The 23,028-nt window shown below is 38.3% G+C and overlaps 2 protein-coding genes across 7 annotated transcripts in view; both read right to left on the reverse strand.

Moving 5' to 3' along the window:
• Positions 1-2,136, reverse strand: part of LOC100544965 (macrophage mannose receptor 1-like) — a 34,434-nt gene extending 32,298 nt beyond the window's left edge. For both annotated transcript variants that reach the window (XM_085227315.1, XM_085227314.1), the window contains exon 1: positions 391-2,136. In XM_085227315.1, coding sequence (XP_085083441.1) covers positions 391-457 — 67 coding nt within the window. In that variant the 5' untranslated portion in view covers positions 458-2,136. The remainder of the gene's footprint in view (positions 1-390) is intronic.
• Positions 2,137-2,283: 147 nt separating this feature from the next.
• The window catches only part of LOC104911440 (macrophage mannose receptor 1-like), a 31,436-nt gene continuing 10,691 nt past the window's right edge, over positions 2,284-23,028 (reverse strand). For 2 of the 5 annotated variants that reach the window (XM_085227316.1, XM_085227317.1), the window contains 19 exons: positions 22,397-22,596; positions 21,014-21,141; positions 20,029-20,116; positions 19,488-19,632; positions 18,256-18,291; positions 17,989-18,158; positions 17,174-17,256; positions 16,221-16,321; positions 15,723-15,862; positions 14,669-14,783; positions 13,144-13,298; positions 12,456-12,558; positions 10,802-11,031; positions 8,152-8,317; positions 7,074-7,220; positions 5,807-5,923; positions 5,025-5,198; positions 3,334-3,363; positions 2,284-2,803 (listed from right to left, as the gene is read on the reverse strand). In XM_085227316.1, the coding sequence (XP_085083442.1) occupies positions 2,592-2,803; positions 3,334-3,363; positions 5,025-5,198; positions 5,807-5,923; positions 7,074-7,220; positions 8,152-8,317; positions 10,802-11,031; positions 12,456-12,558; positions 13,144-13,298; positions 14,669-14,783; positions 15,723-15,862; positions 16,221-16,321; positions 17,174-17,256; positions 17,989-18,158; positions 18,256-18,291; positions 19,488-19,632; positions 20,029-20,116; positions 21,014-21,141; positions 22,397-22,596 (2,540 nt within the window). In that variant the 3' untranslated portion in view covers positions 2,284-2,591. Of the gene's footprint in view, positions 2,804-3,333; positions 3,364-5,024; positions 5,199-5,806; positions 5,924-7,073; positions 7,221-8,151; positions 8,318-10,801; positions 11,032-12,455; positions 12,559-13,143; positions 13,299-14,668; positions 14,784-15,722; positions 15,863-16,220; positions 16,322-17,173; positions 17,257-17,988; positions 18,159-18,255; positions 18,292-19,487; positions 19,633-20,028; positions 20,117-21,013; positions 21,142-22,396; positions 22,597-23,028 lie in introns of those variants that run through there. The other 3 variants (XM_085227319.1, XM_085227320.1, XM_085227321.1) reach the window with 3 other exon arrangements.

Consider the following 23,028-nt stretch of genomic DNA (forward strand, 5'->3'; position numbering starts at 1 on the left):
AAATTTCACTTCTTCAAATCTAAATTAAGAACTAAGACATAGTTCTTGCCTTACCCATTTAAGCAGAAAGCTGTAAATTGGATTAAATCTTTTAATTATTATATCTAACTACTACAGAGCACAGCGTAGAGTACTAAATTTCAGCTATTGCTGAATTGTCCTGACTCCTAACTTCTAACTTTGCCCTATTCTAATCTTTTCATTTTAAAAGTGAACCAATATCTTTAACTGTATATTTCTTAAACTTTTGAGAACCACTCCAGTTAGGATGAATATGACATGTAGGATAGCTGCATAAGAAAATCTTTAAGAACTTGAGAAAAAAGCAAGAGAACAAAAACCTCTCACTTTCACATCTATTTTTGCAGGAGATAAGAGACAACTACTCACCAATTGCCAGAAAATCAGTAGTAATGAAAGAGAAGAAAATTAAGATTGCAGAAGTCAAGTATTTCATTTCTTTCTTCTTAATCACAAAGAGATAAGCTTAATGCTGCAGTAGAAATGTTAAAATAAAAATTGGTGCTGGGTCCTTCTCAGCTTTAGAGAATTTTGTTTGACAGAAAAAACTTGATGCTAAATAAGGAAATATCCTGTCACGTGATATTTTTCAAATATATAAATAATTACAGAATTCACACTTCGCATCTGAACCTTCATTTTCAGTGACAAACAGTAAAAATACAGTGCCATAATTTCACATGAATTTGACTCAGGAGAGCCAATACAAATTAGCCAAATCTTCACAAATCTTTCTGTTAACCAGTAATTTTAACAACAAAACAGTTTGAAAATGTACAGAACGCAAATGTACAGTTAGAAGAGTAGCACGGTTAGAATAGTATTTCATAGGTTTTTAGTTAGAAAGATTATCGTGGTGGAAAGAGACAATCAAAAATGAAATGCTCACCTGTGTCCTAGACCAGCAGTAGAAAAATGTAAAAGGAGGGATCTCCAAAAGGAGATCCATCCCCAGCGGCAGTCAGGGGATCTAAGAGAGGTGCAGCCAGGCTCCACCCCTTCCAGTCACACAGTTGAATCGCCTTCACCTGTGCTCCCATGACTGACTCAGTGCTTGTCTCAGGTGATCAATCAGTGGTTCAGGCTGTGACTCAACAGTTTCCATACAGGAAGCAACCTTTCAAAAGTATTTAATCCATAAAGTGTGAATGTATTTTAACACTTAAAAATTCATTTATTGCACCAAGTGTGAGACAAAGAAAGAGAAATAATCTCAAAGAAATGAACTGTAACTCTTTACTAAGAGAAAATCAAATTTAGCCATGGTGTAAGGAAAAATAAAATCCTTTGTTTTGAAGGAAAAATATTCAGCAGAAATTGCCTTCAGAATTTCTCATACTTTTTGCAGCTTTGTTATTTAGACAAATTCATAATAAATTCTGCACAGCTAAAGCGTCACTTAATATGTGAGAAGAAAACCATTTATAGTGTACAGAGGTGTGTTACCAATATCAGCTATCAAAATATGAGATCTATAATGACATTATTTGTTATATTTATGGGGGTTTTATTCATTTGTTTACTTTTTTTGTTTGCTTATGGTATATCACTGGCCATCAAGCAGCACTTGACTGAAATCAGTGTCAGTACTTAAAAAAAAGATAAACATGGGTACATGTTGTAATTTATACAAAGGAAAAAAATGTGCAAGATGAACAGGGCTCAGTAAAAATATCTCAAGCACAGAATGCCCTTCATTCCCTGATCTCTACAATATTTTTCGTTTGACAGCAACATCTGCCAGCCATGAGTCTAATATCATAGGCATCTTTCCTTCCCAATGACCTCTCTTGTACAGTTCTTATGAGCTTTTCAAGGGTCTGTTTTCCCCAGAAATCCTTGAAATCTTTTTTGTTTCATTTTGCAGTTAGCCATACATATGGATTTTAGAGACAACAAACAGCACAGTAATCCTGTAAGGCAGCACGCTGCCAATGTACTGCTCTATGCTCAGCTCCTTGCTGGGCTGTTTTCTCAGGAGAGGCATGGACACAGTGTCCTGCCTTCAGCTCAGTCAGAGAGCTGAAGGATAATGAGAGAAGACATCCAAAAATGAGCTGCCAAGCGAAATAAAAACAGGAATAGACTCTAACAGCTTTATTTGTCATATATGTTATTTTATGGCTTATTTATATTTCTTCTTAGTTATATGACTTGTTTTCATGTTTCTTCCTGTTAGCCTCTCAAGCTTAGTGACACATTAAATCACCAATCAGATAACATCTCCATATGCTAATTCAACAACACTTAAGTACCATTACATAAGATATAGATCTTTTATTTACAGATAGACAGATCCTTTATAGTCTCATAGTTAATGCAATATATTCAAAGTTGTAGGGTATGTCTAATCTAAGTTGAAGCCATGAATGAAGAACAGATATCTCACTTACAGATGCTCTATAGTGCCCAACCCATACAAAAAGAATAATTGCTGCTTTAGTTCAAGTTGTATGTTGGTACATGCAACTTCTACTAAGATTTGTTTGTTCTAGCTAGGTTACTTTTCAAGCTTGGATTTATAGAGTAGCTGTGTTATCACATTACACAGCACTGCGTTCACTTCCTCCTTAGCTGCTGGCAGGATTGTTTTCATTGTTCTCTCTGGCCGGGGCACTGCTGTACTCCAGCAGCATGCTGTGCTGCCCCGCTGCTTGGTCAGCCTCATTCTGGATTTTCATCTTGAAGAAGAAATAAACCATGATGCCCATGCCTACTAAAATGACGAGAACCAGAATAAGGAGTATCCAAACAGTGCTCTGATTGTTGTCCTTTTGGCCACCTGTAAATAAATATAAAGCAAGTAGAAGTAGGTCTACTTATATCCATAAATAAATATGCAAACTTCTAAAAAATACGGGTCTAATTTTCCCCGTAGTTATTGTGGTGTTAATCAGGAACCTAAGCTTATGAAGGAAGTGGAAGATAATCTCAACATCTCCGGCCTTCTTCCACTGCTCTTTTAGGTAAAGAAGCTGTGGTCATTAAGATGTAAATACTCTCATATGCTTTTTCATGATAATAATTACATTAGAAAATCTAGCATAGTGTCATTGTGTCAGTTCCTTTAGCATGCAAAAAAAAGAAAACAGAGGAAGATCATTTTACATAAGCATTTATTTTTCCTGAGATGCTATGTGTCTCCCAGGTACTGCTAAGTGTTGCTGGTAGTGAATTCAATAGCAACAGTAAATTAAGCCCACATAAATAAATATATAGAAATTGAGTAAATTATACATGCCCGCTCATTAAGAAGCAAGTATTTATTTTCACATCTCCTTGAAACTATTGGGAAGAAAAAATACAGCCTACCTTTCACATTTGCAACTGCTTCAGGAATAGCTGTCAAAGAGAAAGACAGATGTTTAGTCAAAAGCACATTTCTATCCAGACAGTTCCATGCTCAGCAGTTCACTGCTTCTCCTAGGAGCATGTTTGCTAAATCAATGAAGATGAAAGTGCATGAATGATCTTAACCTGATATTCACTGTAATGAAACTACAATGTTTTGCATTTTAAGCCTTCTTGCCTCTTTTTCAATATCCACAGGTACCTTCTGTCAGGCAGGCTCTCCTTTGGTTGATCCATCTTGTCTTCTTTACTAGGTCTGCATGCCAGCAGGCCAAAAACAGCTTGATCATTTAATGATGATATTTGACAACTCTCCCAGACAGCATGCAGTTCCTATGAGACCCAGCGCATTCTGACATACTACAACCATTTGCATCTGCAGGCACATTTATTGGCTCAGGCTTTCCTGTGCAGTTGTTCCCAGCTGTGCTAAGAGGGCATCATGTGAAAGAGATGCCAGTGGGAGTGGGCTGGTGTCAGTGCAGCAGGCATGAGGAGCTGAGCACTGTGCACATTGAGCTCTGGGCTGTTGGCGGGCAGGAGAAAAGCAACTGTTAAATCATCTCTTGGAAGGATGCTGAGCTCTCTGTAGTGGAATGTTTGCTTGTTCTGATAAACCACTCTGCTGGAGAGCCTGGCAGCAGGCATATGTGCTGGCATTGTTTTGGCATTGCACTTAAGGGCCATTCACTAAGAAACCCAGCCAACAAAATAAGTGTAGGTGCTGAGTGGGTGCTTTCTGCTGTGGCTGATAACTAGGAATTAACTTTCTGCAGTGACTTCCTCTAGTTGCTCAAAGAATACAAGGAATGGCCTCAAAAGAGGAATTTTCCTTTTCTGAAAATACTCTGCCATCACTACCAGTGTGTACAGCTGCCTTCCTCACCAGCTGCAGCTCTGCTCTGCTAGGGGAAAGGGAAGAACCTTGGAAACACCCTGAACCCTGGGTTTGCAAAACAGAGCAGGAAATAGTACTGTTGTTTTTTCTTCTTCTTTTTTTTTTTTTCCTCCTGTGGAATTAACAGTTAAAGTCAAAAATACCATATGGCTCTTGGCTCACTGTATTCTGATATTTCTGCTTCCTGACCAAAACAGATGGTGCTCAATTACATAGAAACACAACATTAAAAAATAAATGCTAACCAAAACACTTCTACTATTTTTAAAGGTCACTATACATCCTCTGGATTCTGCTTCCGTTCTGTTGTTATTGAAATGGAATTGCTTCATCTATCTGTTGCTGGAACAGCATGTAACAGTACAGAAAGAGGAAGAAAAGCAAATTATTGATACAAGTCTTGTTCCATAGCAAAGGTTTGACGTTAGAAGGAAGGAGTGTGTGTTTATTGGAGGGGAGCAAAGCCACAAAGAGTTTAACAATTTTACAGAAAACATTGATCCTCTTTAGTTATGAACTGAAAATTCATTACAAAATGTGACAAAATCTGAAGTAATCTGGAGTAAACTGGAGAAACATGATGAGGTCTCTGTTTGTAACGCTTTTTTTCTGAATGTTGAAATAAGCAATAAGGAAAATTCCATAAACCATTTTATGTGACTTTTCATGTGCTTTTTATAATAAAGATATTGCGCGTTACTATTACTAACAGAATACCAAAACATCAAAAACATATATTGAATTAGTCACTTACTCTTTGGTGTCTTACAGATAAACCCCTTTCTGGAGGAGCAAGGGATGCTATTCCAGGACCCAGAGGAGGCAGAGAGCTGCACACAGTACTCATTCTCACGCTGCTCTTCCAAGGGCTCCGCTTCACCCCAGTTGACAAAGTCCAGCGCACTGCTGTCCTGCCAGAGCAGCTGCCCTGGTGTTGCAGATGTTTTAGCAGTACCAAGCATTACACATCAAAGATCTTCACTAATATTTGTTTTCCTCTATTGATTAATTTACTCTACCTAATAAAGTGATACTACTTCCATAATTTTGTGGCTGTTTTATAATGTATTTTCTCTTATTCTCTCCTTAAAAACAGCGTAATTGCTTTTCAGTATAATTATTTAATTTTCTCCATTTGTGAAGCCTGACAGAACTCCAGCCAGACACCAGCAGCGCAGACATTGCCCAGTCAGGAACAGGCTGGAATCTGGAAGACATTCCCAACCAGAGCACAGAGAAAGCAGGTGGGAATATTCCTTCGAATAGACCAGGCAGGGCTGTGCTGGCAGGAAGGCATATACTCTTTGTCCAGACAATATCCAAAATCCTTCACTGGAGCCAAGTAAAGTTTTTTTTTTTTCTACAGACTGTCACACATATTGTTTAAAATACCAAACTACCAGTGATTTTTAAATATATTTTTTGTCTTTACCTAGAATTAGTTCATCAAAAGCAAAAATATATCTAAATCATACTTTCATTTATTGTACTTAATGAATCCTATTTATGATTATATATAGAAATTAGAATAGTTACCATTTATATTTCTGTATAATCCTATCCAAAAGCCACTTGTCTTGCTTGTGTATAAGTCTGCATGTTCCGCCAGGAAGTTGGATTCAGCCAAGTCTTCTACAGAAGTCAGCATTCCACCTATCACACATAAGAAAGAAAAGAGAAGACAGTTGGAGGAATTGCCTAACATAGAAGTCAGCCAAAATTAGAGGCTCAGATATAGGGCAAGATTAATAATAAATCCCCTCCCTGATGGCAGGGAGTAAGGAAGGGTTAATGTAGAGACCAGAAAGTAGCACAGGCGAACAGCACAGACTATCAGAGACCTTGTTTGAAATGAAAGACATGAAAAGCATGATGGGTGAGGACAAAATAATGGTGATTTTGAAACATCAGGCAAAAAACCAACATAATATTTTTCAAGTGTTTGGATAATATTTTTCATAGATATTATGAGTGATTATTTATTCTTAATGGATTTGACAGGCTGATGCATAGCAGGTAAAAGTGCTCAGCAAACAAATTTGCGATTCAAACTGCAGGATTAATTTTTCTGGCAGTGGAGGCAAATTATAAATGGAGAAGAAAGCTAAGAGGATATAATGGGATGTGAAACCAAAGGACCTGTTATTTTGGGCAGAACAGTGCTTCCCTTTCTCCTTCACAGCCATCTGAAGCAAGGATGAGGTACCTGGGTATAAAGCAGTTCAGCACTGCAGGTGGCACATGGCCAAGCAGCAGCTCATGGTCTTGGCCAGGACCAAACTCCCCACAAAAGGAGGGAAGCAGGCACTTGCTCTAACCTGGCTCTACAGACTGCCAGGAAGCCCATTTGTGAAGTGAGGGCTCTCAAGCAGTTCTTGCAATCCCCTTCGGATCACACATCACATCTTAGAAATAAGTAATTGCTATTATAGTATTTGCTTCTACTCTTGTGTAGGGAGAAATACAGAAAAAGTAGAGATAGGGATAGAGATAAGTTAATCCATTTTTATACCTCACTAAAAATAGAAATTCTATGGATGAACTAAAAAAAAAAAAAAGAGTCAGGAATAAGCACAGCTGGTAAGAAAAATAAATAACCTGTTAAACCAACTGAAACTAATTGCCTTAATTTCAACGTAAGTGGTAAGTGAACAGCATCAGTGATGCACCATGAGACATTACTGTCTTTTTTTTTTTAATATACACAGATTTTTGCAACATTGTCAAGACTTTTCCAAAAGCGATTATTATTTTTTTTTATGTCAAGATTGAGATCCCAACTTCGAATGAAAGCGATTACTACCTGACTGAATGCATTGAGTCACAGACTGAACCCAGCTCATTTCATTGGCATTAAAGTAATAGCAGTAGCTTCGGAAAGGAATCCAAGCTATGTGACCTGACTGAGGACATCTTCCAATATCCTGTGGAGGATCAGAAGGAAGTATATCTGAAAGAAATGAAATATTATGGATGCTTTCACTGATTAGATAATATTGCAGTTCTTTGGATATGAAATCAAGATTTAAAAAAAAAAAAATTCTTAAAAGCAGTGACAATCTACTTCTACACACTGCTAGAATTCCCCGTGACTATGCTGAGAGTGACAAGGAAGACCAGAACTGAACAGTCACAGCTGAACAGTACACCTGTGATCTTCAGTGTTACCAGCTGAATGAAACTGGGACTGCTCAAAGGATATCTGTGTGTTCAGAGCTTTTTAAAATTCCAGTTACTTGTTATGAGTGTCAGCTTCATACAAATAAGAGATACAGTAAAAAGCAGATTAAAAAAAAAAAAAGGTAGAAAACCTAACAATTTGATTTTAAATGAGATTCCTATTAAACTATAAGTTACAACTGAAATTTCTAATCTAACGTTTTCCTTGAGATGATAATTCTTACATAGTTTTACTGCAGACAATGCATGGAATGATCAGAAACTCACTGAATTTTCATGTAGCTGCCCCTCATTTTCCACAAGCAATGACGTTATAGAGTGAAACAGTGACACTGTCAGTGAATACATACATTTTTAATTAAAAAGAAAGTTGAAAATGTTTGGTATAGAAAAGAAATTATAGCCACACTACAGAAAAACAGCTCAAAAGAAACTCAGAATTTCCATTAACACTGCATCACTAAGCTAACATCACTTGATCTAGGACAAATGAGAAAGCAGAAAGTTTGGTCCTGTCCCACAGTACGACAGAAGCATTTTAATTTGTAGCATTCTCCTGCTGAATGATGAGTTCATCAAAATAAAATATTGTTCTTGCAAAACAAAGGTATTATTCCTTATTATATATTTAGAAATATGTAGGTTAGTCAAGGCAGATTCAGCAAGGTTTCTGCCTTAAAACCAAATAACATCAAACTTACCCTCAGATTTTTTGCAGGCAGAAAAGTGTTTTTCATTACAAGGTGCTGTTTTCCATTCCCCACTAAGCTCTAGGAAGACACATGCTATTTTCTCTTTTGGTTCTCCATAGTGCCAATTAGAAAAATCAATTTTCCGTTTATCGCTCCATCTGTAGTATCCATAACCCTAGAATTGAAACACACTTTTTAATATAGTTTTTCCACGTCCTCATCTTCCATTGCAGATAAGCAGATTTCCACACAAATGCAAATTTTGCATTGAGATGTAGAATTCAGTATATCTGTGCAAGCACAGATATCAACCAAATCGGAACACAGCAGCATAAATTTAAGGCATAGCAGAATGCCTCCAATGCTGTAACAGCCCATGAAGATGTTTTGAAGGCTAGATGGTGCTTCCAAGTTCTCTTGGTGACAGTCCCTTCTTGGATGATGTGAGGAGGCAGGTAAGCACAAAGACCAGGGTGACCATAAGACACTCAAAGCCTGCAGAACCATCAGGAGGAATCAGAGATGTGAAGGTAGCTGTCAGACAAGGACTCTGAGCTCAAGTGCAGCTCTGAGAAAAACATTCAGGAGTAAACTACAGCTATCACCATGAAAACCTGAGAAAATTACAAGTTTCTTAGGAGTGAAAGATAAACACAAGGGAGCAGAAGCCTTTAAATCAAATACACAAGCTCCTCTTGAGCTCAGCACAACTTGGGCAAGGTCACTGCCTGGGGAACAGGAAAAACCTCAGAACTTCACCCTGCAAGAGCAAGGTCAGATTCTTTACAAATGTTTGGATCATCACATACCTTCCTGCCAGACTTGTTCATAATTATTAACAGCTTTCTAACACATTTCTATGATTATTTTATCACCCAGCTTTGATATTAAGTGGACTTAAACACCAGCATTTGTTTTGGATAGAGGTCTCCTGTGGTGTTCTGCAAGTGTGGAGATCTGTGTCAAGCTCAGTGACACAGTCACATACTAATCACATAGAATCACAGAATCACAGAATTGTAGGGGTTGGAAGGGACCTCTAGAGATCATCGAGACCAACCCCCCTGCCAAAGCAGGTTCCCTACACCAGGTCGCACAGGTAGGCGTCCAGGCGAGACTTGAATATCTCCAGAGAAGGAGACTCTACAACCTCCCTGGGCAGCCTGTTCCAGTGCTCCGTCACCCTCACTGTGAAGAAGTTCTTACGCACATTCATGCGAAACTTCCTGTGCTGCAGCTTATGTCCGTTTCCCCTCGTCCTGTCTCCACGTACCACTGAAAAGAGACTGGCCTCACCGTTATGGCCGCCACACCTCAGATATTTATAAACCTGGATCAGGTCCCCTCTCAGTCGTCTTTTCTCAAGGCTAAACAGACCCAGTTCACTTAGCCTTTCTTCATAGGGGAGATGCTCCAGGCCCTTCACCATCTTTGCGGCCCTCCGCTGGACTCTTTCCAAGAGATCCCTGTCTTTTTTGTACTGGGGAGCCCAGAACTGGACACAGTACTCCAGATGAGGCCTTACCAGGGCAGAGTAGAGGAGGAGGATCACCTCTCTCGACCTGCTGGACACGCTCTTCTTAATGCACCCCAGAATGCCGTTGGCCTTTTTGGCCACGAGGGCACACTGCTGGCTCATGGCCAACCTGTCGTCCACCAGGACGCCCAGGTCCCTCTCTGCAGAACTCCTCTCCAGACTTTCTGAGATTCTGTCTAGTATGGAGAGGCACTGTTAGAGGCCATAAAATATATATTTTTCAGCAACAGCTGCATTGTCTCATACACTGTGGCCTTTTATTAGTGCTACTGCATCATATAATCAGAAATGTTATCATTACACAACATTAATTGCAAGATCTCCCTAGGGATACTGTGATTCAAACATTTTACTTAGTTATATGTCAGTGTGGAATCACAATCAGTGAAAACTATGACAAGTGAAGAAAATGATTACTCATGAGAGAACTAATCTTTAATATCAATGTAGTTTACTTAGCTCAAATAAAGATGCAATAAAAGCATGTTGACAATATAAGTGAATTGAGCAATGACATATTTATCTGAGAAGCTGAAACTTATTTTGGCACACAGTTACAGAGCTAATGCTCACTCCAGTGTTTCTCTAGACAGTGATGGACCTGGACCATCCTATTCACTTTTTTGGATGCAGTTTTTTATCTGTTTGTATGTATTTTACTCTTACTGCTCTTAACCTTATGGACTGCATGTGTGTAACAAGGAAGGTAGTAGGAGGAATATGGGGTCTCTGTGAAACCTTTGATCTAAAATTAGTGATAAAAATACAGCTGCCAACTATCACAAGGCTCTATCATTAGTGACCCTGTTGGTCCCTTTGAGTAGTATTCATCTCTCCTAAAAGCGGTCATCTAAAAATTTACCAGGCAGTTTGACACGTGTGTGTTCAAGATTCCCACACAGCTAGTAAAGAGATCAATGTTGTCGGAGGCTTCCATCCCTCTCCATCCCATCTCCTGGGATGAAGTTTAACATTTTTAAGATGATAAAGCTGAATGAAGTGAGTGTTGTCCACTATTTCTAGGCTCCCAAACCTATTCACACTACAGGTCTCCCTCTTTTAATAACAATATAACCAAATAACAGCATTTAACCACACCAGTCATCAACTTATTAATCTTACCATATTGCTGTTGAGTCCAATCCATAAGGGCTTGCCATATTGTGCTGCCTGGAGCAGGAGAAATATATTACTGTAATAATCTGAAATGCTGGCAAGCTCTGAAGATTTCTCCCTGCAGGCTTTTCTTGCTTCTTCCCAACTCATTTTAGAAGGAATGATTAAATAGCTACTGTTACCATAACGGAAGAAGTCAGAATCTGGAGCAATTGTGGAATGGAATAGTTCAGGCTCTGCAGAAAGATTGGAGAGGAGGGAGAGAAAACACTGGTAGTTTCTAGCTACCTAAAAAGCAGTATAACTTCTTAATAATGATTAACATAGTGTATTAGACAGATATTTTGATATTTTGTTACAGGCATTAAATAAAACCATTTATCATTTAAAATGCAGGAAGTATTTAATAAAGGTAACTTAGAATTGTTTGTAACTATAATTTACACAGAGCACTCAGGGATTAGGGAGAAGCAGATTCTGCAGACATACACTCCCGCCAGATGACTGGACTAGGAGATCTTTCTCCTAGTGGTCTTTCCCAACCTTGATGATTTTTTGAAAAGGTATGAGTATGGGTCACAAAGCTATTCCCTATCCAGTTCTCTCTAGATTCCCCAACTGCAGTGCAAGTGAAAGTCCTCTCAAGCAGAAGTATGGAGCAGGATCTCCATGTCCTCTGAGTTTCAAAAAGGGTGAATTTCATTCTAAGAACAGTTTGTGACTCTCCTTCTTCTTTTCAGTGTAGGATAAAGCAAAAAAAGAAATTGTAGTTGCACCTTAAATGGTATATATGGAAGTAGAAAAGATGGTGCTGAGGATAGTAAAAGGGCATTCATGTTCATACAGTGCTGAGAACACCCTAAAGTGTTCTCATGAGGGATGTACTTGTGCATCTTTCTGCCACTGCATGGGGTACAGCCTGAAGCAGCTGGCCCAGCTGTGGCTTCCCCTTGTATTTTTAGCCATAGAACTTGGCTCACTACTCAGCAGTTCCTGTTTCTCTTCCTGCAGACTCTGCATAGCTGTTCTTTGGATATGTCTCCCACCCTGAGGATATATGAAGACAGTAAGAACTTTTGTCCTTCTGATCCTTAGTCTTGAGATACAAAAGCATTTCAAAATATGGTGAGCAACATAACCAGTTTTACTGACTTTAATTAATCCATCCAAGGGAGTAGGTGAGGGGTTTTGGTGATAGGGTTTGCCTTTGCCAACTAACCTTATTCAGATATCCATATCTGTGCCTCTTAATTAGGTCACAGACAGCTACATTCCTTTTGTGAACAGAGAGAAACAGGATTTTGAAGGCATAGATCCTCTAACTTGTGTTGGGCACTTCTGTCAGGATCAGATGGATCCTGCCTCCCAGGAGTCCACTATGTGTGGGGCAACCAGCCTGTATGTGCACCTCTGGTCTGCAGAACAGGTGCATTCAGCTCCCCTGAAAGCTGTGAGGGGAGGGGCTGTAAAACACAAACTTTTCTGTAATCCTTATCCCAGAGCAGGCTTCATATCTGGAATTCTTGAGCTAGGAAAGGAGCCTTGCTTTCTTCACACCTCAATCTCTGTAGACACAAGCAGGCAACTGTAGTGGAAGACTTGTGTGCTCATATTATCCAGTACCAGTCTTCCAACAAAGACCATGAAAAATAGAACTTACTGCTGTCCATCTGGCAAATATAGCTTTTGCTGTGACGGCAGTCTGCGTTCTCCCACTTCCCTGCTTCATTTACAGATCTTATCGTCATTGCAATACAGGCAGTCTAGGGGAAAAAATAGAAAAGAAACTTTTAGGTGATAAAATGAAAAATATCTAGCAAATAGAAAGGTCTAAGGAGGCCATGTTCATAGGTTTCTTCTCAATTTTTTTATTTTTATTTTTTTTTAACTTATTAAAGTTTTACTTATTACTTCTTGGAAGAGAAATGTATCTTGGTTTATATCTTGAGTACTACCTTGGCAGATTACTGTAAGAAGTGTTGCTGGTTTCTTAAATTTTTTGAGTGCAGAAAAGATATTTTACTATAGTTTATGTTAATCTATACTTAATTTACTGAATCTTTAATTTGGATTCACTCTGTACAAGGAGAATAATAAGGTGAAGTAAGAAACAACAACACTGATTATTTTCAGTAAAATCTAATAGGTCTAATAACTCTAACTGTAATATACTACAGCAATCTTTTTCTGCAGTTATAAACTTCTGCAAAGGAATGAAGATATCTACATGCACTTAACAGGACTATTAATCTCTGGGTCAACTTTTAAAACTTCCACTAAGTTTGAGGATGCTGTCTAAGTTATGCATGTACTGATTTTATTTCCTGTTTACCTGTATTGTCCCATACCTTCCAGCCAACTCTACTGTATTTATCCAAAGGGAATCCTCTTGCCCAACATGCATAATCATAAGGGCTTCCATCTGTCCAAACATATGAATTATTATCATTTAATCCTATCCAAGTCTCATCAGTGACATCCTTTAGATGGAAAGTGAGAAATGCTAAAAGAAAATAAATTTTAAAATGAGTATTTTAACTGAAGTAGTTTCATATATTAAAAATATAAAAGAAGCAGTTTTTAATATAAAAATGTTACTCAGAGAGCTCTTGTAAATATTATAGAAATTAGGGCTAGAAGAGAGTTTGAAAGAATTAATAAGTCTTCCTAAAGTTAGCATCAACTCTACGTATGTCATTTCCGGTGGAAATTTGTACACTTTGAATTTCTGAGGCCAGTTCAAACATTACTATTTATCACATTTTCCAAGGCCACAGGGAACAGATTATTTTTGTCTTTCCACCCTATACTGTTGCCAAGAGATGCGAAGAATCGATAACTTGCTCCAATCTGTGCTTTTGATCAAGCAGCTTTGGATTTTCCTTCACAGGGGCTACATAGATGGAGGCTGCTTAGATAGGTACTATTTAGAATTGGAGGCTATTTTGGCCTCTTTACAACAGCCAAAATCCCAGCTAGAGGAAGCAAATAGAGTTTTGGAGAAAAGAAGAGGTGCTGAGAAAGGTCAGAGGGATTCAGAGGGTGATGGATGAGAAGGAAGCAGAAGATTTGGATGTCTGTGGACAGTAAGTTTCTTCCAGTGTTGCCTCCTCCTCCTTCTACTCTCCAACAATGCCGATTCATGTTTAGTTTGCAGTTTAGCTTCAGATCTTAATATGGTTACTGCCATCTTGTTTTCATGCAAAAGATTATTGGTGTGTTGATATAGTTGTTTGCACCTAACCTCATTCAATTACTTCATTCCCTTCTCCATCTCTTCCCCTCCAAAAAAAAAAAAACAAAACAAAACAAAAAAAAACCATCTTGTCAAGAATGTTTCAAATTCTAACCCTGACCTCCACCATGCCACTATATCACCTGAAAAGGTGACATATGTATTGCTTGTTGAAATGGTTAAAAAGAGATACTGAATATTACAACAGTCAGGAGAGTTTTTTGGAATAGCATCTTCTGTCCTTACCCTGGAGAACTACTGGTGACCAATGCATAGTTTTCTGAAGATACTTCTGATCTTGTAAAAGAGGAACTATGAGAAAGGTGGTGGTGGGTTCATCATACAATAGGATCACATGAGTATTCATCTTTGCAGTCATTACATGATTATTCTACAATTTCCCCATGACTAGCAATGCCAGCAGGTTCTGTGCACTGTCATCAACACATACAGAACCTGAATATTTGGATCCAGTGCAAAATAGTTATGTCATTTCAAAGTGCTCACATATTTAATAATCACAAGAAAGAATTCACTTGGCCACAACATCCACAGTTACAGTTTTAACTAACAATTATGACCTCTTTGGTGAAATTTACTGGCTTTGCAGCTAGCACCAAAAGTTTGAGATACCTTACCTTGTACTTGAGCATTGTGTACAGAGGCCAAATTTCCCCCTAGTTCTATACAAGCACGTCTTGCGGAGTACCAACTCAGTCTCTCTTCTTCCCTGGATCCAACTATTTTATAACACTGTAGGGAGAGTAAATAATTAGCAAAATTTCAGGTGTCAAAGAGAATTATATTTGATTTGATTCATCAGTCCCTGCATACAAAGTGCAGCAGTTGAGGGAGCTGCTGAAATGCCATACATTCAGCCAGTGAAGAGTAGACACAGCTAATAACAGCTTTGTGTGTGCAAGGCTCAGACCTGTGGCTGTCCAAGGTTAACTTTAGGAAGAGAAGGCAACTTCCATAAGCTGTAGAGAAATTAAGCAGATATCCAAGGAGGAATCACATTCCTGAAAAGTATAATCTTTTCAGGGGCTTAGAATATTTCTAGACTGGGACTTTGCCTTAGGGCAGATATCTCTCTAGTCAAGTTCCTTCAGTTGCAAGCCACAGACAGCAGTAGTAGTAGTAGTAGTAGTTTTCCTATTGTTTGTGTGTTTGTGTTATGGGATTGAACTGCGCTTTTTTCTTTGTTTCTTAATGCTTATGTGATTAGGTATACTTTTGCTTGGCTTAGCAAAATACAATACTTTGTTGATTGCTTTTTTTTTTTAACAATTAATTTACAGTTTGTTTTACTCAGCTTAATTGTTGTGGTATCTGATTATGCTCAAAAAGCATAACCTTTCATTTTGCAGCTCAGTGTTATCTAGAAAGACGGAGCTGCAGTGACACATCAGGATATTGAAACAGTATTTCTGTGTAATAAAGGTGTCTAAAATAAAAAGAAAGTTATAGAAACCGAAGAAGTAACAGTGGCTAACTGCATTTGAGCACTTAAAAATTATAATTTAATAAATGCAACTTCAGAAACAGGAAACAAAAAAAAAAAAACCACAAAAGTTGACTCCACTGCTAATTACAATGTCACTTAAGAGAGTAGTGTATAAAATCAGAGCACTTACGCCATTGTTTATCTATAGCTAATCTTCTAAAAGCTGCTGATATTTTTTACTGTACCTTATTTTGAAACAAAATCCACATTTCAGGACATCCTCCCAGAGGTGGAAGTACAGTGGGAACAAATCCTGAGTAAGTTGAATTGTGCCTTTCACAGATGAAGGCATTTTTCAAACCACAGTTTATATCATTCCAAAAGCCTGTAAATAAAAGAAATGCAATCACTCTGTCAAACACTCCTACTGCTATTGCAGAGGGTAACCCAGCCAATATTCATAACTCACAAGCATAACCTTCCAGAGGCATAAGATACAGTCAACTTTCACACTAGCAGCCCAAACAGAGCCCTCTTCCCACTACAGTATATTTGTCTTCTATGAGCACCTCAATGTACTTGTTATGAAAACCTCAATGTACTTGTTATGAAAAACAGTTCCCATTATTCAGCAGCCAATTATGGGGAGCCTTAGGTTTAAACAGGTGGCAAAACTTCTAGATTTTGATGCATAAGCCCATTAAGATGTTTGACCAAATGTTTTTTGCTGCTATTTTACTCACCAAAATCTTTTCTCATTACCACACAGTTTTCATCGTTATAAGAATAATTGGGTTTGCCTGGAGCCCAGGCAACATAGTTCACAGGGTTTTTACCCAGCCAGCTGAAAGAAAAATAAAGGACAGATGGTTGCCACACAGACACCTCCAGCAGCCATTTTGAGTTATGAGGTCTGTTTAGCAGAAGGGCTGAGCAAGGTATGAATAGTGACCAAAGAAAAAAGGCTCTACATATACTGAGAGAACAGATCCACAGCATTAGTGCTGCCTCTCACCTGTTCAGTACTGTCGCACTAAAGTCCCATCAGTGTCCCATTTGGCCAAAGGCTGGATACATAGTGTTGGACTCAGCAGCTTCTAACAGTCTGGATGATGCTGTAACATCAGAGCTTGGACTTGCCTTTCATTTTAGAAAGGTATCCTCATGAAAGTCTTCTACAGACAGATTTCTAAAAAGGTTACCTAACAGGAATTTCAGAGAGCTGTGAGATGCACAAGCTTCAGGCTCACATAACTTGAACCAGTGGGATTTCTCTGGTTAAATGTTTCTATATGAACCTCCGGAGTTTCTACATAACTATTAGAGAACTAAGTCTGAGTTAATCCCATCATGAGGTGGATGTCCAACACCTCAAATCTTGCTGTTTATGTTCATTGCCTGTGAAGGGATGCTTGGGTCTCAAATTCACATCTCTCAGTGTAAGACAGCAAGTGAAATGAACGTTACCCATGAAATTTTACATTTTTGCTCACTTTGATTTGGAAGGAACTGCTTTGCATAAGTATAGAAAAAAATTATATTCCTCATCTCAGACTTCTGAAACCTACCCGGAGTTCTATTACACAAGTGTTATTAACTAAAGGAAAGAACACACAAGTGTCCACCCCCATAGAGTGAGATGAAATTACTACTGTTTGCTGTCCATTAACAGCTTTAGTGCTCTTCTTTTACTCACCTGAGTTTCCGGTCAGAACTGACAAACAAACCAATGTAATATGATTTCTCTTGGAGAAATATATCACTCAGTTTTCTGTTAATCTAAAACAAAAGTGATTGGCACAGTTAACAACTGGACAGTTCTTCAGCTGTATTTTTGGTTGTTTCACAGACTCAAACCTGGGCTGCAAGAAGGGAACAGATGCAGGGTGTCTGAACTGCCCTTTGCTACACCTTTAACATTCACATGCCTTTTTTCTCTTCACAGAATCACAGAATGGCCAGGGTTGGAAGGGACCTCAAGGAACATGAATCTCCAACCCCAATGCCACATGCAGGGCCACCAACCTCCACATTCAATACTAGACCAGGCTGCCCAGGGCCCCATCCAATCTTCTTACTAAAGACAGTAGTAATTTCTTTACAGGGCCTGGAAAAAATGTACCATATTACAAATACGTAATATAGGACAGAAACTCAGGATTTTAGCCTGGATAAACAGGTAAAATCTTTCTACTTTTTCAATCTGCTCTGCATCAGATTTGAAAAGTCCCTCATCAGCATTCTTGGCTGCTGACCTCAGACGTTCAGGAAGGCTGCAAAGTCCCACTGCCTGCCTGTGTGGATGGAGCTCAGGTCCCTGTTTTGTGCTGGATGCTTCAAGACCAATGCAATAATTGTACCAAGCAGTTAAAATAAACAACAGTGAAATTCTTAATGGGTTCAAAAGTGGCCACAACCAATGCACTGAATTAATGATTAGTACATAAATATAAACAAAAATTGTAACTAATATGTAAGTAATAATAGATAATTAGTAGGTTCAGTGCTTACATATTTCCATATAAATTGTCTTTCATTTTCATCCTCAATGACAACGAGATCTGCAAAGTTCCTCTGGCAAATTCTCCGTGCTTTTTCCATAGGCTCACGTTCTCTGCTGAAATAGTACTGCTTATCTTTGTATATAATCCACCCATCAGCAGTTTCTATAGCTTGATATTCTGGAAGATAAAGAAACATATTTGACATCATATCATATCTGTGCAAAGTCCAAGAACTATATAGTAAAACTTCCATTGAAAGAGGAAAAAATCCTACCACGTTTGTTGTTTGGTTCAGGTTTGAGCAGTGTACCTGTAAAATAAAACATCATCATGAGCAATGTTCCAAACACAAAACAAATAAACAATGGGAAAAATCACAAGCCAGATAGATTTGATTTGTAATGTTATGCATGGATCTCCAGGTGTACCAGGCTAAATAATGACACTGCATTCTAAAAAAAATGAGATAATTAACTTCTGACCATCTCCCCTTTCACTGGGATCTCATCTAATCGATACACATAATAACAAGATCTAATTATTTCCTTTATTTATTTTTATTTATTTATTTTTACTACTGAGAGATCACCTAGAGTGATCACCAAGATGAGCTGATTGGAGTATCTCCATCACAGTTTGTGAACTCCTCTTGAGCATCTCACAAAGCCTTCTGTGCAGCACAGCAGGCTCAGTGTGTCTGCAGGGCTGCGCAGGATGTGCTGCTGAGCAGCAGTGTTCTGCTGGTGTGTGAGAACAACTAATCTACCCACAATGGAACAGGGATTCTTCCTGTTCAGGTAAGTAATTTTTCAATGGTAATATCGTGCATTTCTCGCTATTTGTTGGCAGAGGTCCATTAGATATACTCAGTGATGTTTGCGCAGCTGCATCTCCTTTCCCCTCCCTATCCTCCCTCTCACAATTTCCCCATGTGCATCCACCTTCCTTTTAACTTCTGGGAGCTTTTGAAGTGGATCTAAGAGTCCTTCAGGGCTACAGTAATTCTATTTTTGATCAGCTTTTCAATATTCTAGTTCCTATAGCAACTTAACCCTCTCTCTAGTTCCCATTATCTCTCTTACAATGGGAACCAAACCTTTTTTTTTTTTTTTTTTTTTTTAAATCTTTTGTGTAGGGAACTCTTAGTCTCCTACATCTTCAGGTCTCCTGTGTGAACCCATAGAAGATAGAAAGACAAGGAGGAGGTAAAAGTAGATAAAATCTCCTTATCTCGATAAGGAGATTAAGCAACTTTGCCTTGCAAATTTATTCAACCCATACCTAAAAGAAATAAAGCCAGAGATAAAGCAATTTCTTGAACTTCCTACATCTGAGTACAACTGAAATATCTCAATTTGTTCCTCTTGCTTTAAGTGTTACCTTCACCGCTCTAGTTTTACAATGAAAAATTCCCAATATCTTTCTTCTTGTAAATTTGCTGAAATCCATATAATTTATTTTTGAACTTCTGCTTATCATTCCAATTAAATGGTGAAGTAGTCATACCTTTTTTAGTTTCACAAATCCAATTAAGCAAATGTTCACAGTACACATCATTCCAGCGCATTTGGGGTGATCTATTAAACATAACACAATGTTCAATTCCTTTATCATTATTAGGTTCATCTTCATCCCAGTTCTCATAAATTACCTGTGTGGGAAACACAGCTCATTCACTATGTGCTTTGAACGGAGTGGAAGTAATTGAGATTTTTGTCACACAATGTCAGGGTCTCATTAGTGCAAGCAGCTCATTTATGCAATTGAAAGGAGTTCAAAAAGCTCTGATTGGGCTGGGGAGGTCTTACTAACATGTTCACTTTCCATCACTTCCCAGAGGTGAAAAGATTACACTTTCTAGAAAGCATGGAGGAGAAATAGATGCATGGAGGTAGTGACATTTATCTGACTCTGTAAGAGATGGCGAGCTCACTTCCCCAATTCTGTCGCACAGCAGGGGTGTGGGTGTGATGAAACCATTAAAATCTGTATGTTATAAAAGCTACAAAAAAAAAAAAGAAATAATATCCAGCAAATAAGTACTCACAGGAGAACCATCAATCCAGGTAAAGCCTTCATCAGGATTTAAGAGAAACAGACCCATCCAGAAACCCTGAGTTTGCAGTCCTTTTTCCCTGAAAGAAATCATACAATATAGGTACATGAATGCAGAAGAAGAGGAGCCATATAATTGCTGGAAAGCATAGAAACATGCAGCTTTGAGACACATCTGAAGCGGGAGCTACTCCTTCCCTGCTGGCCCACCGCCAGGCTCATCAACTGCACTCTTTGACACGGAGTTCCCAATGCTCTGTGCTGGCACAGGACAAGTTGAAATGAATTTGGAGGAGAAGCAGTGTAGCATGGTGCTAGCCCAGGTCCCATACTTGTGGGTGAAGTACAGTTCCTAGTTCCTAGCAAGAATTCATAGAAACAGCTTTTAATAGAAGTAAACTGTGACTAGAGAGTTATGATACCATCTCATAAATGAAAAAGTAATTTCTTTTTCAACTTCTCTGATTTCCTCCCTGGCACTTCTTGTGATGGCACTTGATGGCAAAGTGGCATCTACAATGTTAATATAAGTGAGTGAAAATTAATTCATTTGATTTAAGGAGTCTTCAATTTATAGGCTAATAATGTCCACACTCATTCAAGGATGTGTTTAAGTTTTTTTGAATGTATGTATTAAAATATGAATTGCAACAATTAAAAAAACCCACACAATTAGAGCTGAACATTTTAGTGTCTCCTTTTTGGAAGAGGGGTTCACATGTACAACGTTGATCAGATCTGGAGAACAGCCTTAACAAGAAACTGTGATGAAAACTTCAGAATTTCAAAACTACTTGAAAATATTCAAGTTGAAATATATATATTTAAAATATAATTCAGTGTGATATTTCCAAATGAAAGCTTTCTATTTTCTTTTAAAATTTATCATTTTTTTTCACTTAATTACTCAGCTCCTAATGTATCTGATTATTTAGCATAACATTAACATAAAAAAGAATGATTGTGCAAGTACTCACAATGCTAACTGCCATATAAAAACTTGATCTTCTTTTGAATTGATTGTGACCAGATTTCCTCCTATTTCTCTACAGAATTCTTCAGCTTCAAACCAATTCTTCTTTAGGTTTTTGTCCCTCACAAAGAACTATTGAGAAAAAAATTGTGATAAATTACTAAATATAAATATAAAGTTTGATGTAAAGATATGATTGCCTGTGTAATTGAGACACATCCCTTTAAAACTAAGACAACATCTGTCAAGACCTATAATATTAAATTAGTCGTGTAGATTGTAACTATCTTTTTCTCTTCTATTTTAAAATTGTAAGGGAAGATTAGCCTGGTGGGTTTCAGGGAAGAACAAAAAGTGTCACAATAGTTTATAATTTAATTAGAGCTTTGAACACTAAAGGGCTCAAAGAAAAACAGAATTGACTAGTCTTAGTATTGTGCAGTAGAAAGCAGGAGATTATTGAGAAATGGGAGGCAGGTAAATCAATGTGTTGAAATAGGAAAGATAATATGGATGGAGACAGACATTTTGAAAGATGCCGATGCAGGCTGAGGAAGAGCAGCACTGCAAGCTCTGCATCCTAATATGAAGTACACATGGTCTTGAAGAATGATGCTTGACATTTTGGGGTAAGGATAAGCAGCAAGCAGATACGTGGAAAAAATCAATAATGAGAGTAACAACAATTAACTGGCTGTGACATAAAAGTTGATACCCTTGTAAATAGAAGGCTAAAATCATGTGTCCTTCCAGCAAGCAGAATTTCAGGAGAGAAAGGGGAAGGATACTTACACAAAGACTTGGAAGAGCAATGTTCCATATTATTGATATTTACTTCATCTATTTTACTTTCTCTTTACTTTTTCTTTTCAGAAAGGAGACATTTTTAGCTCAATCAAGAGAACATACAAAGCTTTTACCTGCCGAAGTATCACCAATGGCAAACTAAATGTGAATTTAAAAGTATCACTAAAAACATTACATATTCTGTGAAAGAAAGCTGACAGAAGGCCAGACTCCCATCATCTTTCTCTTAGGAGACATTGTTTTATTCAAGTGACACAGCCAGCTCTTGAGATTTAGTACTACACTTATCTGAAGTTCCAAATTCTTGGAAGGAGATAAATGTGGTGAGACTCTCACCTCTCATTTCTGTAAAATGAAGCTTATTTTTAGCTTCCCATTTTCACTGCTATAAGCTCTTCCACTGTTGTGTTTTGTTATATTTGATGGACTTGTCTCATGGGGTTTTTTTTGTTTGTTTTGTTTTGTTTTGTTTTTCCTCACTTGAATTCCCTAGAGGAGATAATTCTCCAGAAATGCCCAGCACTTGGGTCCCTTCATGCCAGGCCAGGCTCTCAGGCTGGCAGGGCAGCGATGCACTGACCTTGAAGCAGGAGTCTGCCTGTGGGGCTCCATCCCAGCCCTGGGCACAGGACGCTGCCAGGACCTGGGCAGGAGGAGCCGGCGGTGGCATTTCCACTGCCCGCTGCTTGCAAAGGAAATTTGCTGTCTCCTGGCAGCTAATGACATCCCATAATCCAGCATTGGCTGCAGTTCCCATGGCGACGCAGCCTTGCTCATTTCCTTTGTGATACATAAAAGAAATGAACAAAATCAAAGCCTAATTGCTCTCTAGGAAATTAGATCTTTGTATTCATACAAAATTATGATATAAAGCTGCATATTATGCAGATTTAAAGCCATTGTGGTTATGAAATTATTCTGAATATCTCTTGCCACAGCATAGAGATGGGTCAATGAACCTCAGAGACGCACCTTTCCTAAAACTGGAGATTGTAGATTTAGGATACAAATGTTCCTTATCTCACCACCCCAGGGAAATCACAGGGCACATAGCACTTGATTTTATTTTCATTTGTAACAGATGGCCTGTCAAGTGCTTTGCAGTTCTCAGAATCCAGATAATTCAATTTCAGGAAGGGTGATATCAAGTACAAGAAGTTTGTTTCAACACATAACTTGCTACTGTGAAGACAAGAGCCTCCAGTCACCTTT

Source organism: Meleagris gallopavo, chromosome 6 (assembly GCF_905368555.1).
Source record: "Meleagris gallopavo chromosome 6, MGAL_WU_HG_1.1, whole genome shotgun sequence".
Lineage (NCBI taxonomy): Eukaryota > Metazoa > Chordata > Aves > Galliformes > Phasianidae > Meleagris > Meleagris gallopavo.